At 30.4% G+C, this 19527-nt stretch overlaps 1 protein-coding gene across 1 annotated transcript in view; it reads right to left on the minus strand.

The window, feature by feature from the left end:
- Positions 1-1632: 1632 nt before the first annotated feature.
- The window catches only part of LOC134680841 (cytochrome P450 4F2-like), a 31360-nt gene continuing 13465 nt past the window's right edge, over positions 1633-19527 (minus strand). Inside the window, exons 2-13 of the mRNA XM_063540092.1 lie at positions 16746-16991; positions 14601-14802; positions 13602-13729; positions 12605-12729; positions 11386-11448; positions 10027-10150; positions 9209-9338; positions 8433-8556; positions 6995-7190; positions 5716-5798; positions 2409-2474; positions 1633-1788 (exon numbers count right to left, since the gene is read on the minus strand). Of these exons, the coding sequence (XP_063396162.1) occupies positions 1686-1788; positions 2409-2474; positions 5716-5798; positions 6995-7190; positions 8433-8556; positions 9209-9338; positions 10027-10150; positions 11386-11448; positions 12605-12729; positions 13602-13729; positions 14601-14781 (1323 nt within the window). The 5' untranslated portion in view covers positions 14782-14802; positions 16746-16991 and the 3' untranslated portion in view covers positions 1633-1685. The remainder of the gene's footprint in view (positions 1789-2408; positions 2475-5715; positions 5799-6994; positions 7191-8432; positions 8557-9208; positions 9339-10026; positions 10151-11385; positions 11449-12604; positions 12730-13601; positions 13730-14600; positions 14803-16745; positions 16992-19527) is intronic.

The raw sequence follows: 19527 nt of genomic DNA on the forward strand, positions 1-19527 counted from the left end.
TTAAATCGAAGCATACATTACATACAAAATTAATTGTTTTATTTTTGTGAAATTGTGCATTTCATAATCTTATATGTTGAACAGGACTACTGTAAAGGACAATATTGATAGTGCAGAGTTTCAGTAGTTAATCAGTTTATCTCTGAATACATTAACTTTCAACGAGAAGTATTCTTTTTGATAATTTTGATTAAAACTGTTATATCATGGATACATTTGTCGCCAAAATATTTTGTTGACAAAATTGAAGTAACGTTTTATTTATAACATATCCTTTTTCACGTTTTAAACTCAGCTGGATGTTGCCTTTTATTGCAAATCATAAAATTAAAATACACCAATCTTTAATTTGAAATACAACTTATTATAAGTAAATGTAATACATGTGTGAACAGAAATGTAAATCGTTCATTCACATCAAATTACAATTTTTAAACTAGCAACTGTATACCTGTCATCTATTGTGAGGTTCTGGATGGGGTCCTGTAATTTCTTTATTCTTAATTTTCCTAAGCTAATATAGATTTTGTCCAGTATTGTCCATTCTTATGTATTTTGGCATATTTGTTATAATGCATTACATTTTCCCGTGTGTTCTGCACAATCCCTCCATTATTTTATATTCTGTAAACCCAATCCTGACCCTCTATTATTCAAGGACTCATTTTCATCATTGAATAAAGTACATACATATTTTTTAATTGGAATTCTGCCTTTTAACACAAATTGAACCATACATATACTATACTTCGATTATATACAACTTTTCTATGTTGTGTCTTGTGTACTATTATTTGTCATTTTGTCTTTTTCTTTTTTAGCATAATAGCCATGGCATTGTCAGTTTATTTTCGATCTATGATTTTGACTGTCCCTCTGGTATCTTTCACCGCTCTTTTATGATATATTTCGTAAAACATAGTCTGGACTAATAGAAATATTTCTAATTTCAATGTGTAAGTATGATTGATTCATAATTTATGTAAATGTATCTAACGATAAAAATAGTAAAGGAAATCAAAATCAGAGATGAAACGCAGACATGTCAATCTCATGACAACACCATATGTGAATTACCAAAATAAGTTTAAACAAGAATGTGTTCATAAGTACATTGATGCCTCACTCACACTATCATTTCCTATGTTTAGTGGACCGTGAACTAACTTCAACTTCATCAAAAACTAACTTGACCAAAAACTTTAACCTAGAGCGGGACAGACAAACGACCGGACGACTGACGTACGAACGAACGAAAAGACCGAAACACATATTGACCCGTGGCCCTAGATGGGACTTTTAACTAACAAACATCTAAACAAACATTACTTACAGCGACCATGAAAGATAATCATTCCGAAGTTAAAACCAATTTGCAAGCATTTTCTGGTAAATAAAGAGCTATTCACCAATGAATTATACTATAAGAGCGGGCACTTCAATCCTTCTGTAATATGTGTGAGCAGAAGAGCCATTCCAAGCCGCACCCTTTTCACGTATTTTTTATAACAGAAATGCATATCCTACTTTTATATCCTATATCTTTTCACATAAAATATGTCTATGGCAATGAATATAATGCTATATTATAAGAGATAAATAGATTTAACAAATTAAATGTAAAAACTATGATGCATTTACAACTTTAGTTGCTATATTTAACATATGAACAGATCTTGAATACATTATTTTCGTTCTTCTACAGTAATTTTTATCCCGTACTTCGCTCTCATTACTAGTTCAGGTTGAATTTCATATTTGTGGTCTGGAACTAGAAACACTTTGTATCTGAAACATTTTAAGAAATAAATAGTTAATGAAGTAGCTATAAGTGAAATAAGATAATGTCGTTGAAAAACTATCGACCAGAATGCAAGCGACATTGATTTTCACAACAAACGAAATTTCAGGTTGGTTTTAAAGGCGAAATTATTTTTACCCTTGTGATAAAGAAACATACAAATGAAACAAGAGATATTTGTTATTTTTGAGGACCCAACATTAGTCTGATTAAAAAGAAATAATATTAATTTGGCTACATTCGTCAATAATGCAAGTATTTGCTACGCTCATGGTGCTTTGAAGCGGAATTTGGACATTTTAATTTTGAGTGTCAGCTAAATATTTTAGGCAAAAGCGGAAGACAATAGATTCATAGACAGAAGATTTTATTATTTAGATTTAGCTGACACTCAAAATTAAATTAAATCATTCCGAACATACACTTCGCAACAGATCAAAATCAAAAGACATATAAAAAAATCATGTGTACGATTGCCAATAATACAACCCTTCACTAGAGCCCAAATGACACAGAAATTTACAACAATAAGTCACTGTTAAGCCTTCAATAATGAGGAAATACCATATCGCAAATTCAGCTATGAAAGGTCCATTGCATGTGTTACCTTTGTATTAATCTTGCAAGAACAACTTTTATCTCATCCATTGCAAAGTGTTGACCAATGCAGTTTCTGAAAATATAAGAGTTTCAGTGATTTCGATAAAAATAATTTGGGTGTTATTATGATTTAATTTGTAACCATTAATTCACATCATATCCAAAGTTTTTTGTTTGTTTGTATCAAACAGTTCAATTTAAATATATATACAGTAAATAGTGTTATTTTTCTTTTTTTCACAGATAAATAAAAATTATATATACTATATAAGAGATAACTAATACGGATCTAAAAGTTAAAAAAAAACCAAGTCTAACGTTCTATCACCCCTTAGGAATCCCCACTGGAACTAAATTCCAAACGAAAGACATTTTTTTGACATTGTAGTTTTTTGGTCTTGCACATCGATGTCAACTGGCATCTGAACACAATGTACACACATTTAGTGTGTTTGTTTAAAAAAATGCTGTGAATATTGACTGGATTAATAATTTTCTTGAAGTAGGTGAAATGTTTGACTTAACTAAAAACAAGGTAAGGAAATCTTATACTGTCTTTGCACAACCTTAACTGCTTTAGATGACTGACACAAAACTCATTCATTGTTTATTATAATATAATTTGTTTGTGATAAAGGAATCCTGCAAAAGTAAATGAAAAAATATTGTCTAAAATTTGAACTTGTAAAAATAGGCAGCCAACAATCATGTGTCTCTGATTTTCTGGTGGGGGAAAGGGGGGGGGGGCTATTGATTTTTTTGGAAAAAAAGTTTATTTCCAATTTTTGGATAAAAAAATAATTTGTTTTTGAACCTGAGAAAAAAAATGTTTGTTTTACTCTCAGCTGCCATTAAATGAGATGCTAAAATTGAAAGGGAAAAATTGTTTTCTACTTGGCGCCAAAAAATTGATTGTTGAAAAAAAAATTGTCTGGAAAAAAATCCATAGCCCCCCAACCCCCCTCCCCGAAAATCAAATGGTTGCTGCCTTAAAACAATCTCTTTCAGAGTAGCATGTTAATCAATCTTATTCAAAGCATGATCATACTGACATGAAGTGTGACTTAATTTTGACTTGTGATCCAAAACATAATTGTTGACTTAGCCCCCAGAAACTGCTCTGAAATACTTTTATATAAATATAAAAATGCATAGTTTTTTTAATGTTATTATTATTTTTTTCAAATAGAAGAAGACAAATATTTCTGAGTCTTTTTTGTTCTTATTTATTTTCAAGTTCATGATTAGCACCATTTATTTATTGGTTTAGTGTGGGTCTTTATAATTTGAGTCCATTCATTAGAACTTACTTGCATGAAATCAATGAGACAACATTTATTGTTATATTTAGTTTGTTCATACAAGGATTGCAAACTAATTTCCTTTTATTTAAAAATAATGAAGATTTTACATTCAGAATACTTTCTTTATCATCTCTTTTAAGTTCAAATGAAAAAGGTAGGACCAAGTATCAGTAATGAAAAGGAACTCCTGTTTTTTTATCATTTTAATCCTGTCTTGATCCATTATATATATTCATGAATATTTTGATACCCCTTGTATTAATTGAGTAGACATTTATTTCTGTGTTAAAATAATTTGTTACAGCAGTAAAAATACTTACCAAAACATAAATATTAAATTAACTCTGACTTGGAATATTAAATTAATATTAAATTATTATCCCTATTATGGCACATAGGGACACATAGGGCCTATTTCACTGGGACTGAGTTCTGAAAAGTGATAAAACGTGTTTCTTTATTTTTTTTGCACATGTTTACAGTATCAAAATATATTTAATAAAATTATTTTAATAATATCCACATGTAAATAACTGCATATGGTGCTTGATATAACAATAGTTTGTTCATGATAGTGTCAAACAAAGGGACGTAACTCGTGAATTACCGTCGACCCCGCTTCGTCAGATTTATCGACACATCAAAGTGGCACATTTGCGTATCTAAGCGTATCAAGTGGCACAAATTTGACATATCATAGTCCAAGTTATGTTACATAACATAATTTAAATTCAGCATAGCTTCCCGAGAAGTTAAGAAAGAAAATTACGATTTTAATTTTCGTCAACACCTTGACTTTGAAGACACATTTTGAGAGAAAAAAAAATAGTTTTATCCATAATTGAGTTAAGTAACATATTTCTTATATACTGAAGAATGTTCACTTAAAAGGAAATTAGTTTTAATTCATGCAAAAAACTACAAATTCCAAAAAACGAGCTTCACTTTTTTGGGTAAAAAAATGCCCATGTATGGTAATCACATGACGTCCATTGTTGCTTTAAGAAATGGGGTCAAACCGGGGTCAGCTTTCCGACTGTGATGTGAAGCGAGAACTAATCTTATGCTGGTAAAAAACATAGTTCGAATATTTAAATCATTAAAAAACCAATCTACAAATAATAATTCTATGTTAATTGTAAATCTTAAAAAGAAATGATATGTTAGATTGGATATAATGTGTATTGTTGACAAATTAGGCTAGATAGGACAGTTAATTATTTAAAAAAAACTATTTAGTCAGTGATAAGCTTCTTATTGTAGGATCATAAAAGCACCAGGGGAACAACCAGAATACTAGTATTTAAATTCAGTTTCCTATATTTTTTTAGGATCATGGTATTTGTCAAAGTTGAAACATGATACATTGTTTTATAAATATACATTAGTGTGTCTTTTTTTTCTTTTCCTTGTAATCATTGATTTAATTGTATTCAAATAATTGTAATCATTTTGTAATCATTTGTACCAAATTTAACTTGTGATTATTCTGCCTGTAATGGGCGTCTTTAATTGACAATAAAATATATTTGATTTGATTTGGATATCATACTTAATTCCGAAATATATAAATAAACTAAAATTAAAAACGATACAAAACTAATAAAGGCCAGAGGCTCCTGACTTGGAATAGGGACAAAAATGCGACCGGGTGAAATTGGTTTGTGTGGTCTCTACCCTTCCCCTGTACCTATGGGATAAAACAAACACACACCAATATGCACAGTAAAACTCAGTTGAATAGAAGTCTACAAAAGAAAGGTTTAGGACATAAACGGAACAAAATATAAGTTAAATGTCAATACAAGGTGATATGTTCGGCTTGAATACTGAAGGTAGACAAAGAGACACGTCCTTATAATCTCAACAAATTTTCAATATAGTTTTAAGATTTAAGGATTTACTTTTAGTTCTGTTGAAATGATTTAAAATAAGAAATATTTTCGATTGAATGAAAAGACTACCCCGATGATCTGTTTTAACTTGATACTACCTAAACAAATATATTACCTTGATCCGGCTGCGAATGGTAGGAAACTGTATGGGTGTCGCTCTGTAATGTCTTCTAGTAAAAATCTTTCTGGTTTAAAAACCTGTTAATGTCAAGTTATCAATATATGACTTGAAGAGTTAGAACATTATTTGAAAACAACACAATCTGCTACAATGTAAACACTATTTTAAAAAGGAAACTAGTGTTTTATATGGATAAAATTAAGAAAGGAAATGGGGAATGTGTCAAAGCGACAATAACCCAACCATAGAGCAGACAACAGCCGAAGGCCAACAATGGGTCTTCAATGTAGCGAGAAACTCCCGCACCCAGAGGCTTCTTTCAGCTGTCCCCTTAAAAAATATGTATACTAGTTCAGTGATAATGGACGTCATACTAAAGAAACTAAAATAAAAAATCATACAAGACTAACAAAGGCCAGAGGCTCCTGACTTGGTACAGGCGCAAAATTGCGGCGGGGTTAAACATGTTTATGATATCTCAACCCTCCCCTATACCTCTAGCCAATGTAGAAAAGTAAACGCATAACTATACGTTACATCTATTAATGCGGTTGTCTCAATATGATGAACACAGTTGTCCCATTTGGCAATCATACCACATCTTTTACTTTTATACAAGGAATTTACAAATATAATTCCAATGTAACTTTTTTTTATTGCTATGCACTATGATGATACAGATGATAAAAAGATATATAGATGTTTAAACCATTTTCATGACGGTGCTTATTGACACTGAAACTAGGTTACATCGACCTTTATACTGTTTATTCAAGTATTTATAAATCTTAAGTATGTACATTGTAACCCTTTTATTCAAAAGTATAAATCAAAATTGAAAATACTGAAACGGTTCTACTTCTGAATGCTTTTAAAATAATTACAATTGCATAATCTTAACTTAAAGTTTGAAAAGATAAATTTATGTACAGTATAAAAAGATCCATATCAAAAGTAGCAAACACCACGCAATATCATTTTGGTCTGAAACAAATCTACATTCATTGAAATCATAGGTTTCCTAACCAAATTATCAAAATATCTATTCAAAGATTCCATGTTTAAAATTTGGTGTGCCTGACGCGTATTTCGTTAGCAAAACTCACCAGTGACCCTCGAATAAAATGATTAAAATGTCATAGAAAGGCCGGTAGTCAGTTGAAAAGAACTATAATTGACAAAATGATCCGAGAAAAAATATATGTAGCTTATAAGGTAAACCATGACTAAAATCATAATTAGAACATGTATGTAGTAATAACAATTTGATTACATCGTGTTCTGGCCAGACATCCGGGTGATGATGTAACATGTATATACCCATGTCAACGACTAAACCTGCTGGTATCGTGACGTTGTCGATGGTCATTGGTGACGTCAGTTGTCTCTGAACACCTGGAACAGGTGCAATCATGCGCATAGACTCTTTGATGAAGGCTGTAAGCTGTGGCATGATTTGTAAATTTTCCCTGAAATTTTAAAGTCGAGATACTATTTTGATTCAATTATCTTCTTACTTTACCAACTTTTAAATTCACTACATGTATGTACGTAAATAACACTGTAAATATTTGAAATATATATAATTAGAAGAACAATATAAGTAATGACGTTTTTTTGTTAAAATTTTCACCATTATTCTTGGCAGTGCATGAAATAAAGGAGAAAGATACCAAAAAGGACATTCAAACGCATAAGTTGAAGTCAAACACCACACCATCGCTAAAAAAGAAAACAAGACAATCATACAAACATCAGTAGGCAAAACACAACAGAAAAAACAAAACACTGAGCAACAGGAACTTCATCGAAAGTAGGGGGATCTCAAAATATTTAAATTGTTATTCAGAGTTTATTTGTTTACACAAAGCTTATTACAGTGTTTCTACCTGAAAATGCTAATGTGTAAAAGGGTAAACAATGTTGTCCTTTTGTTATAAATTGAAGTCCTTTCTTTAAATTTCAGAAACTTCACAATACTTTATTTGATAGCTAATACATTAGTTAGATACTTTATCTTTTAAAAAAACATATTTAGATAAGATATAAACTTAAGGAAAGTAGCTAATAATTTCATAATCGTTTGTAACAGTCTTTAGCTTGATTTGTGCAAAACAGTACACATCGATACATGTATGATATATAAAATCCACTTTTAGTGCCACATTCTGCATAAAAGAATTTTGTGGACGACCAGAAAAATACAAAATAGAAATGTTGAAAAGCAACCAGTCAAATACGTCTGCGACATTTTAGTTCTAAAAAATTATAAAAGACATTCCAACATTAGTTTACAACCAACTATGAATTAATTAATTAACACAAATAAAACGACATGAAAAAAGGATACACAATTATTCATACAGATATCGTGTTGTGGGCACATTGAAGTAGAAAACTATATCCTTTGATGCATAATCTGGTACTATCAAATTTCAAATATGTTACAGACAATATCTCGATATCAAATAGAAATGATATATTGTAGAACTCACGACCTCTAGTCAATTTAGAAATACAACTTTAAAAATAATCGAATAGACGATTTGATTCCGAAATGTGAAAGTATTCTATAATCATTTCATAAAGCATCAGACAGTACTACCAAAAAAAACATCTTTTGGGTAAATTTTTCTTTTGATGATAACAAAAAATACAACTTTTGTGTCTCTTGTAGTCATGATCTTCTTTTTTTATTTGTTTCAACCTACCATGACACTTGCTTGTTATTATTTAGTAATTCAGACAACTCTGAATATACAATTTCTTGTTCCTTTTGGTGTTTTCCTAAATGGTAAATAGCCCAGCTAATTGCCGATGCTGTTGTATCGTGCCCTGCAAAAAAAAAAAAAAAAAAGGTTTCAAATTCGTCAAGAGTTTCCAAAAACCCTTTTTTCTCGTCTGCGATTTCTGATGTCAGTTTAAAAGTGTAATGCTGAACATTCGACAGGAAAACACAGAACTTCGAATAGATATATATTTCAAATGGAAACAAGACAATATTTGCGATCAGTCGCGATCAATGGACTTTCAACTTTTCTTCTTCTTACTTTTTAATCATTTAGATCATCATTTGGTCATAACATCTAAACTTTACAAATATTTGGGAATGTTCAATTTTGAACGTCCCTTGCACATACGTATGTGCTGTTTTACAACGAGGTTTCAAAAATATTTCATACTTGCATGAAAAGTTCAAAACTTTACCATGCATATGACTATATTTACAAAACCAAATGCTATTTTAAACATTCACACTACATTTAAAGTTCACCGTACGGCCTTTAACAATGAGTAAATGTCATACCGCATAGTCAAACATAAAAGAATTCGAAATGACGTACGCTTTTGTTTACTATAAGGTTATGTTACACCTTCCTTTGCATAATAATATAATAATAAACAAACAAACAACGTTTTGTTAAGCTATTCTATAAATGGAATTACAAAAGACAAATTGCACTTTCAATTTTGTTTACGAGTTTACCTTCAAATAGAAATGTGTCAACTTCTGCTCGTATGTCGTCGAATGAAAGGCCAACTCCTTTGTCATCCTTGGCAGTGAGCAATATGTCGAGGAAGTCAAGATGGCGGTTACTTGGAGGACCATCTGTAAGCTTATAAATATAGAACAAACTAATTGAAGTGAACATTTTAAAGATAATTATGCAAAGATTGCCGAACATTACACAAACTTCAAAATTATCTTGTAAATGGTTGAAATTTTATGATGAATGTAATTATCGAAAATAAAATTGAAGTATGTTCAATATTTGTTCATCAAATTCATACTTTTTCAAATTGTACAAGATTATCTTTTTTTTATGGGGATGCGTTCTCAGTAACGAATAGTCATCATCCTAATAATAAATGATGAAGGAATTTTATGCAACAGTAGTTTACCGATGATCACAGAAGAGATACAAACAAATAAAATAAAAAAACAGTATTAGGCTTGAACTATATGCTTGGTGAATGTGTTTGAATTATTCTATACATATGATACAAATGTTTCGTTTCTTTGTTGTAGTCTGCAGTTTGTTTCGTCAGGTTGAAGGGATATCCCTCTTTTTGAATTTATGTTGAAGTTTGGTATTTATGTCAATATTGTTCATGCACAATAAAATACACTGTCAGTTCTTTATTTTTATTATACAGTTTGTTTGGTTATTGAGACAATAATGAATACAAAACATCTGTTATTCATATAACATTCATCTCAAACACATTTTGTTTTACTTTGTTTACACTGAACGTTTAGTTTCTTGATCTTTATCTAAATTCAAAATGAAAATTATAACTTACAAAGGTTTGTTGTCTCTCTCTTATCACTCCCTCGGAAAAATCATGAACATATTGGCAAAGTTTTCTGTATTCTCTACCTTTTGGTGTCATATAATATAGGGTATCCCAGTAAAGCCATGGCTGCCTGAATATTATACAGAATATAGTCAGTGTTTTATAAAATTCAGCTGAACTAAAATAATACACTCAAATATAAGACAAATAGATTAAAGTATTTCAATTTCAAACTGGTTTACTAACTGTTAACAAATTAATTTTGCTGAGTTATGCCTCTTCATTGTAGGAATGTACAATGAATTTTGAATTTAAAAATATCAATATTTGATAACGTGATGATGTACAAAATGTATTTTCGGAAATCGTTTTTACTGAACTTGTATTGTGTCTGCTGATTGAGAATTGTATTTAAAGAATTACGTAATTAAGTCTGAATTTAAGACATTTTTTTTTATCTTATACTGGTTGATGGCAAGAAAATCGAGCTAATAGGTTTCCATAAGCTTTTGTAAAATAATTTTTAGCTTTTATCTAACTACTAATATACTAAGTTATTCTGGTTAATTTTACTTAATATATTTATCAATTTAAACAAAAATGTTTGTTTCCATTAAACCTATTATTAGGGTGTTTCTATTACCAGGAATGTATGGCCAAACCACATTAAGAACATTTTCTTGGCTTTTAGGTTCTTTTTTTTTGTAATTTCGTCATATTAGTTTTTCCGTAGACAAAAGGTGCGTCCTGCATACTAAACTTATAGATCTCGTTTCTTTGATTATTTTTTTTTGTAATGAAAATGTAACTTTATTGTAAAAAAAATAGGTATTCTTAATACAGTTCGTTTGTTCAAATTAATGCTCCTGTTTTTTTTAGATGCACTACAAAGCTGAACAAAGCTGAACAGGAATATAATTTACTGGTAATACTTTGGTTGTACAGTGTATAGTCATGTTTTAAAAACACTGTTCTGGACGATGTTGTTCCAGAAATATAAAATGCAGGAAAATCAAGTATATTTCATACCACGATCAAAGAAAAAAGTGGTAATGTATTGAACTTAAAAAAACATGGTAATAAAATGAGTTTTTAGTATTTGTACGTTAAAGGTGTAACAAAAGTTCTAAGTTATTATAGAAAAGAACCATATATAAGAGAGGAACTGAGACAATGTGGAGTACAGCAAACACATTTATAAAAAGTAAAATCACAAAAAATACTGAACTCCGAGAAAATTTTAAAACGGAAATTCCCTCATCAAATGTGTACTAGAATGTATGGTAAATACTCCTTAAAAAGCATATTATATGGGTGATGTTTTGTCGATTTGTTTATTGTACAGAACATAACCATTCAACTTACAGCCATCTTTCTGACAGTAAATGAGCTAATCGACTAACAGCGGCAACGTAAGGATGCTTGAGCCTGTAAAACGACGAAACGATGTCTTTAAATATGTAAAAAAAAAAAGGCATGTGTAAGGGTATTCATGTTTTAATTAGCGCTTTTGATGATTTTTTAATATACTTAAATTTACAAATAATAAGTAATACAAATACCTACATAGCGCATATGAAAAAGTCAAAAAACAGATTACAAAAATCAAACAATTCTGATTACTACATCTCATGGTCTAAAGGACATACGATACAGTTACAGGGGAGGATTGACGTTTCTATTTTACTTGTAAATAAATAGATATGTGTGTGTTCAACTTAATTATTTTATTGTTGTTTTTACTTTTGTTTATGTCACAAATATAATGTTACTTATATGACAAATAAAGATTGTTAATGTAAAATGTTAATTTTGCGATGTCAAACTGTGACATTTCGGACAAAGATGCATTTTTCGACTTAAACTGACTAAACTTGAAAACGAGTACATGGACACCTCCCTTTAAAATGGCATTAGTTTAGATATGTATGAAGGCTATTTTGGATCAATTTTAGAGTCGATGATGAGATTTTGTTTTTAAATTTGATAAATATACCGTAAAAAAACGCCGTTTTATTAAAAAAAAAAAAAAAAAACTTTGTAAAGATTAAGTGTTTAAAATGATTCTTTTACATATTAAAAGCCAATTTATGAAAAGTAGATTTTCATAATGTTTTTACAAAATCCACTTGTGTTTATCTTTCGAAAAATATAGAAGTCTATCCATGCAAAGGATAGAATTGTAAAAAAAATAATCTCGAAGTTTTAAGAAAATGTCACAATTTTTGACCCCTTTATCTCATAAAGTAGCACATGAATGTATATTTTTTATTACATACTTGAATTGCTTAGGTGAATAGAAGCTTGTATGCACATTTTCGTAACAAAATCATCGTAGGAACGAAACCGTATCGTGTTTACTTAATCGTTCCAGATCGAAACAAGTTTATTTACAGCTAGATGCCAGTAATTGGTCGTGTCCAATTATCGTTTTCCTAAAAACCTCCTATTTTCAAAATAGCAAATACGGCAAATTGCTAAAATATAAGGATGGATATGCAGTTTGATATACTTAAATTATATTTCCCATAAACAAATTATATCATGATCAGTGATTATGTGTTATCTATGACTAAGTATCTACCCTTCTGTTTGAATTTTTCCTTCATAGGAGAAGGCACATCTTAGTATTGTATCCAATGTTTCTAGAGACACCAAGGTGAAAATGTCCACAGGTTTACTTGTCGCTGCAAACTCTTTTAAATTATTCTGAAATTAGAAAAATGAAGATCCTCTATGTATGTATTTGTATTTTTTAAAAAGATGTTCAAATACACGGAAATAACTTTAACTTAGGATTAAAACATTTGGCTGGACGATTTTATGAAAGGAATATTTTACATAAAGTTTGTTCATTGTAATAGTATTTTTTCTTCAATAGAAAATTAATTAAGAAAGACATTAGCAATGTTTTATGTAGTTTTTTCTACTTTTGGTTAAAAAAAATTTTTTTTCGACAACATGAATACATTTAATATAATAAACCATATATGATATGTACACTGAGTGTTATTCTATCGTAGAATGTCCAAATGGCCTCAGGATAAACGATTTTTCAAGCAATGTGTAAACTTACTGCACATGCCAGTTAGTATCCTTTCGTATGATGTGTTTTGGGGTTACTGTGGATTCATTTATTTTCGTGGGTACCAATTTTCGTGGATTGAGGAACATTATAATTTTCGTGAATATTCGATTTCGTGGTTCTGTCAAAGTCTGCATACATTCCTATATAATTTTTTTAATTCGTTTGACATTGGAATTCGTGGTTGCAAGGTAACCATGCAATCAACGAAAATTGATATCCAACGAATAATAATGAATCCACAGTATTATTTATTTTGCCATTTGATTAAGGACCTTCCGTTTTAAATTTTCCTCTGAGTTTGGTATTTTTCTTAGAATCAGGAAAGGGTGCATGTTTAAGTCCGTAGATTGTTTTTAAAGAAAGCAGAAAGGAAAATAAAGGGAAGAAAAACAAAACTCATCCGATTGAAGTTATTTCTGATTTTAAATAAAATAACATTTCACCTATCTTCTTTTTTGACACGATTACTGCTAAGAATTAATATTAATATTACCAGAAATTTGTCTGTTGAACTATTGTATATGCTAACATAAGGTTTAAGTATGCCAAAATGAAATGCTGGTGTTATCAAGCGCCTGTTTCTTTCCCATTTCTTTCCAGATGAGATCAACAGTCCGTCGCCTGGAAAATAATGGTAGTTTTTTTATATATTTTTTTTCAGTCAATATTGCATTATAAAAAGCATGTGTTCGTTCTATCTATAAAAGTCATGTTTATTGTTAGTCCGAACATTTCATATTTTGGGTCCAGTGTAAGGTTAGAGTATTTTTCTGTGCCAATTGATGGCATGACGAGAGTCATTAACCAACCACCTGTTTTGGGATGCATTAACACACCTGATACCACTCTTACTGATATATGAAATAGAGTAACATGGCAAATGTACTTTTAGAGTAGGGTCTACTGACCCTTCCGGAGCACCCGGGATCATCCCCAAGTTTTCATATGAACTGTGATGCTCAGTCCTTTGATTTATTGGTAGTTGTTTGTAGTTTCGTTGTTCTCTTTTTTGGCAATATTAGTAATACAAAAAGGTTCAGAATTAAAGTTATACATGAAAACTGCTATATTTCAATATTACAATTCTATACATCATTGACTTATTTTCATCCGACTTACAATTTGAACTTCATAAATAGTGATTATAGGCAAGAATAAAACTCAGATTTGGATGGAAAATCTATGCAAAACGTTCGAAATTTTTTGCATTTATTGTGCATTAGGTGTTTAAATTTCCGTAACGACTGTGCAAACAATATTTACTGAATTCTAGAAAATAAAATATCCCATAATACAAACTTTATCAAAAATGCCCAGAATCAAATGGCTGGAGTCAAACGATGTACAGACACATTGGAGGCTACCGATCGGCAATACTCGGTAGACTCCGCTCTGAGGGTACGGAATCGGTCGAGTTGAGACGAATGTGGTGGCTACATGACTGGATTCAAACAAAATTCCATTCATCTCAGGTCTATAAATAAATACATACCAAGCCAACTTTTCATCATGATATAGGCACCACCAAATCCATTGGATTTCGGTTCGGATGATTTCATCAGAATTTTTGCCGAGTCAGGGTGAACAACGTTAAATTCGGGGAAGAAGAACATGAACCAATAACCAATGATCTTTGACCTCTCTTTTGAAACAATTTCTTTGATGATTGTCATGAACTCTCCAATGTCTTTGAACTGAAATTTATTTGATCAAATGAAAAAAGAAAGCAGACAAATAAAGTACTAGAGGTGTAAAGATGGAATAACATTTCAGAGAATCACAATAATAAAATGCTATTGAGGCAAGTACCTAAGTATTGAGAGCTAAAGTATATATAGCACATGTAAAATTAAAGACGTCTGAGATTCAATGGTACATCTGTCTTTGACTTGTGTTCTGTGGTTGCCTATTTTGTGTGGTGGTTATTCATTCTGTATTCTCTATTTGGTCGCTCATTTTTCATTATCTTTAAAAAATAATTGCTATTCTGTTACCTCCACCTTCTACCTTATAAAAACATCGATTGATAAACATGAGTTATTTATACGTTGCAATTAAATAATGTCTTGTGTTTTTCGCGTGTGTTGTTTTTTTGTATTTGTGCTTAGTTTCGATCCGATTAGCCTAGCCTTTTTGAAATGTTTTCCATAGTTAGTTCTTATATTGCCATATCAGAACACTTTTCCATATTAGGGGCGAGTCGAACGTTTTCTTACGTGAATAATCTCGTCACATGTATGAACTTGTCCCAATGCAGGAGCTTACGATAGTTCTGTGGTTGTCGTTTGTTGTTGTCCTTTATATATATATTTTTATATTTTTCATATGCGCTTTTTTTTTTGGTTTCAATTGATTTACGTTACGTCATTTTAAGACTTGTATTTCTTTATGGACGGCGTACCGTGTTCTATAATATCTATATTACATGTATTTTGTCTTTTGTAGATAGTTGTATCAATGCCAGTCATGCCACATCTTCTTATTTTCAATAAGTTTAAAACGCACATAATTTTTTATCCCCAGCTTAGTATATTTCTAGGCTCTTGATTGGTTAACGCACGTTACAAAACCAATACCCCCTGAGTGTTGCTAACCCATATCCCCGGACGTTAATACCCGATGTATCAAAAGCCCAGTAGACAGCACTTTTTGTGCTGAAATGAATTTTCATTGATATGGTTATATTTATAAATTTACTGTTTACAAATTTTTGAATTTTTTGAAAAACTAAGGCTTTTCTACCTTAGCTGTATTTGGCAAAACTTTTAGGAATTTTTGTCCTCAATGCTCTTCAACTTCGTACTTTAATTTACCTTTTTAACATTTTTGGATTCGAGCGTCACTGATGAGTCTTTTGTAGACAAAACGCGCGTCTGGCGTATACTAAAGTTAGTCCTGGTATCTATGATGAGTTTATTTACATCGTGGAAATTAACTCGCGTTTTCCTTAGTTCCATGGTTGTCTTTATGAAAATTCGAATTCTGTAGATTATTCATGATGTCTGTATAATTTTATACTTAATTCACTAAATTAATGATTTTATCTTATTATGTCGATTATTTGCACTAATTTTAGTAAATGCATCACTATTCTGTAACGTTGTCAATAAATGGGACTACTGACCTAGCTTTGCAAATGACCCACGTTGACGTTACACCGTCTATGATATCGATGTAACTCTTGCAACTATGAGCGCCCATTCGCTTACTCGGTCTTTAGATTAAAAACGTCTTATATTTGTCTACCTGTAGGGTTCTACCAAAAGTAGTACACTACACCCCGTTTAAGATACCAAATTTCAATAAAAGATATTCTAACAAAAATAAAAAAACGTTACTTTCGTGTTAAACTTTTCTCTAAAAATCGCCAGATTATAACTAAGACCGGGGATACATTTGTTATCTACGTTCATATCCGTAGATATGGATATTTTAACGCCCTTCAGTACCCTGTACACCCTTCGGCTACGCCTCATGGTGTTAAAACATCCGGCCATATCTACGGATATGAACGTAGATAACTTGACTGAAAATGCTATGACTTGAAGTTAGCACATTTTTTGGTTAAGAAAAGTTTTCGATTTATGCATGATTCGGTTAAGACAGGTTTCACTGTATATACTTATGGTATACTTACTTTGTGAAGTGATCCCTACAAGGGATGAATAGGTCCTATCACACTCATCTGAGAGGTAACTTTACGCCATTCCCTATACTTGGTAGCAAACTGCCAGAGTTTCCAGAAAACATAACTAACTATAGATGTCAAAATTGCTTTTACGATGAACCCGGAAAACAACTCCATTCGATTGGATCCAAAAATAAGCTGCTTCTCGGCTGACTGCTACACTTTGTTCATAGACAAGCGGATTCCAGTGTATTTCTAAAAGAAAATATAAGAATTGATACAAAGTTGAAAACTTACGCATTATTTCAATTTGGTGTATCTTCTATTTATGTTTTATTCAATTAATGAACGTTTTAGCCGACCAATCTAAACAGTTGCAAATATTTCATATAGCGCAAATTTATCGGTAAAGGAATACACTGTAAAACTTAATACTGTTACCAAAATAGGAAAACTTAATACTGTAACCAAAATAGGAAAAAATTAATACTGTTACCAAAATAGGAAAACTTAATACTATTGCCAAAATAGGAAAACTTAAAACTGTTACCAAAGAAGAAAACTTAATACTGTTACTAAAATAAAAAAAACTTAATACTATTACCAAAATAGGATAACTTAATACTGTTACCAAAAAAGGAAAACTTAATACTGTTACCAAAATAGGAAAACTAAATACTGTTACCAAAATAGGAAAACTTAATACTGTTACCAAAGAAGAAAACTTAATACTGTTACCAAAATAAAAAAAACTTAATACTATTACCAAAATAGGATAACTTAATACTGTTACCAAAAATTTGTAAGGGTTCCGCGGAACCCAGTGTCTCGCCTACTTTTGCTGTAAATCGCAGGCTCAACAAAAATGAGGAAAACAATCAATAAAAATATTCCTCTTGATACTATCTTATGATTGTAAGAAGCTTCTGTCCAGGTTTGGTAAAAGTCTAGGATAGTTTATAAATGAATATAATAAATGTTTTGAAAACTTTAACTGCAGACTGTATGTAATGTTAACTGGAAGAAAATTGAAGTCCATTTAAAAGTAAAATACGGAAAAAATGGATTTATTTTTTTACAAAATTTACTTCTGGATACTATCTTATGATCATAAACAAGCTTCTGTCCAAGTTTGGTACAAACCCAGGATAGTTTAAGAAAGTTATTAAAATTCTAAAAACTTTAACCACAGAGTGAATGTTATGTTTCCCCGCAGAAAAAAACTAAGTCCATTTATAAGTAAAATACGGAAAAAATGGAATTTTATTTTTACAAAATTTACTTCTGGATACTATCTTATAATCATAAACAAGCTTCTGTCCAAGTTTGGAAGAAATACAGTATAGTGTAAGAAAGTTATTAAAATTTCAAAAACTTTAACCACAGAGTGAATATTTGTGGACGCCGCCGACGACGACGCCGACGACGACGGAATGTAGGATCGCTTAGTCTCGCTTTTTCGACTAAACTCGAAGGCTCGACAAAAAGGAAAACTTAATACTGTTACCAAAATAGGAAAACTAAATACTGTTACCAAAATAGGAAAACTTAATACTATTACCAAAATAGAAAAACTTAATACTGTTATCAAAATAGGAAAACTTAATACTGTTACCAAAGTAGAAAAACTTAATACTGTTACCAAAATAGGAAAACTTAATTCTGTTACCAAAATAGGAAAACTTAATTCTGTTACCAAAATAGGAAAACTTAATACTGTTACCAAAGTAGAAAAACTTAATACTGTTACCAAAATAGGAAAACTTAATTCTGTTACCAAAATAGGAAAACTTAATACTGTTACCAAAATAGGAAAACTTAATACTGTTACCAAAATAGGAAAACTTAATTCTGTTACCAAAATAGGAAAACTTAATACTGTTACCAAAATAGGAAAACTTAATACTGTTACCAAAGTAGAAAAACTTAATACTGTTACCAAAATAGGAAAACTTAATTCTGTTACCAAAATAGGAAAACTTAATACTGTTACCAAAATAGGAAAACTTAATACTGTTACCAAAATAGGAAAACTTAATACTGTAACCAAAATAGGAAAACTTAATACTGTTACCAAAATAGGAAAACTTAATACTGTTACCAAAGTAGAAAAACTTAATACTGTTACCAAAATAGGAAAACTTAATTCTGTTACCAAAATAGGAAAACTTAATACTGTTACCAAAATAGGAAAACTTAATACTGTTACCAAAGTAGAAAAACTTAATACTGTTACCAAAATAGGAAAACTTAATTCTGTTACCAAAATAGGAAAACTTAATACTGTTACCAAAATAGGAAAACTTAATACTGTTACCAAAGTAGAAAAACTTAATACTGTTACCAAAATAGGAAAACTTAATTCTGTTACCAAAATAGGAAAACTTAATACTGTAACAGTTACCAAAATAAGAAAACTTAATACTGTTACCAAAGAAGAAAACTTAATACTGTTACTAAAGTTAGAAAACTTAATACTGTTACCAAAATAAGAAAACTTAATACTGCTACCAAAATAGGAAAACTTAATACTGTTACCAAAGAAGAAAACTAAATACTGTTACCAAAATAAAAAAACTTAATACTGTTACCAAAATAACAAAACTTAATACTGTTACCAAAATAAGAAAACTTAATACTGTTACCAAAGAAGAAAACTTAATATTCTTACCAAAATAGGAAAACTTAATACTATTACCAAAATAGAAAAACTTAATACTGTTATCAAAATAGGAAAACTTAATACTGTTACCAAAGTAGAAAAACTTAATACTGTTACCAAAATAGGAAA

The sequence above is a fragment of the Mytilus trossulus genome, chromosome 8 (genome assembly GCF_036588685.1).
Source record: "Mytilus trossulus isolate FHL-02 chromosome 8, PNRI_Mtr1.1.1.hap1, whole genome shotgun sequence".
NCBI lineage: Eukaryota > Metazoa > Mollusca > Bivalvia > Mytilida > Mytilidae > Mytilus > Mytilus trossulus.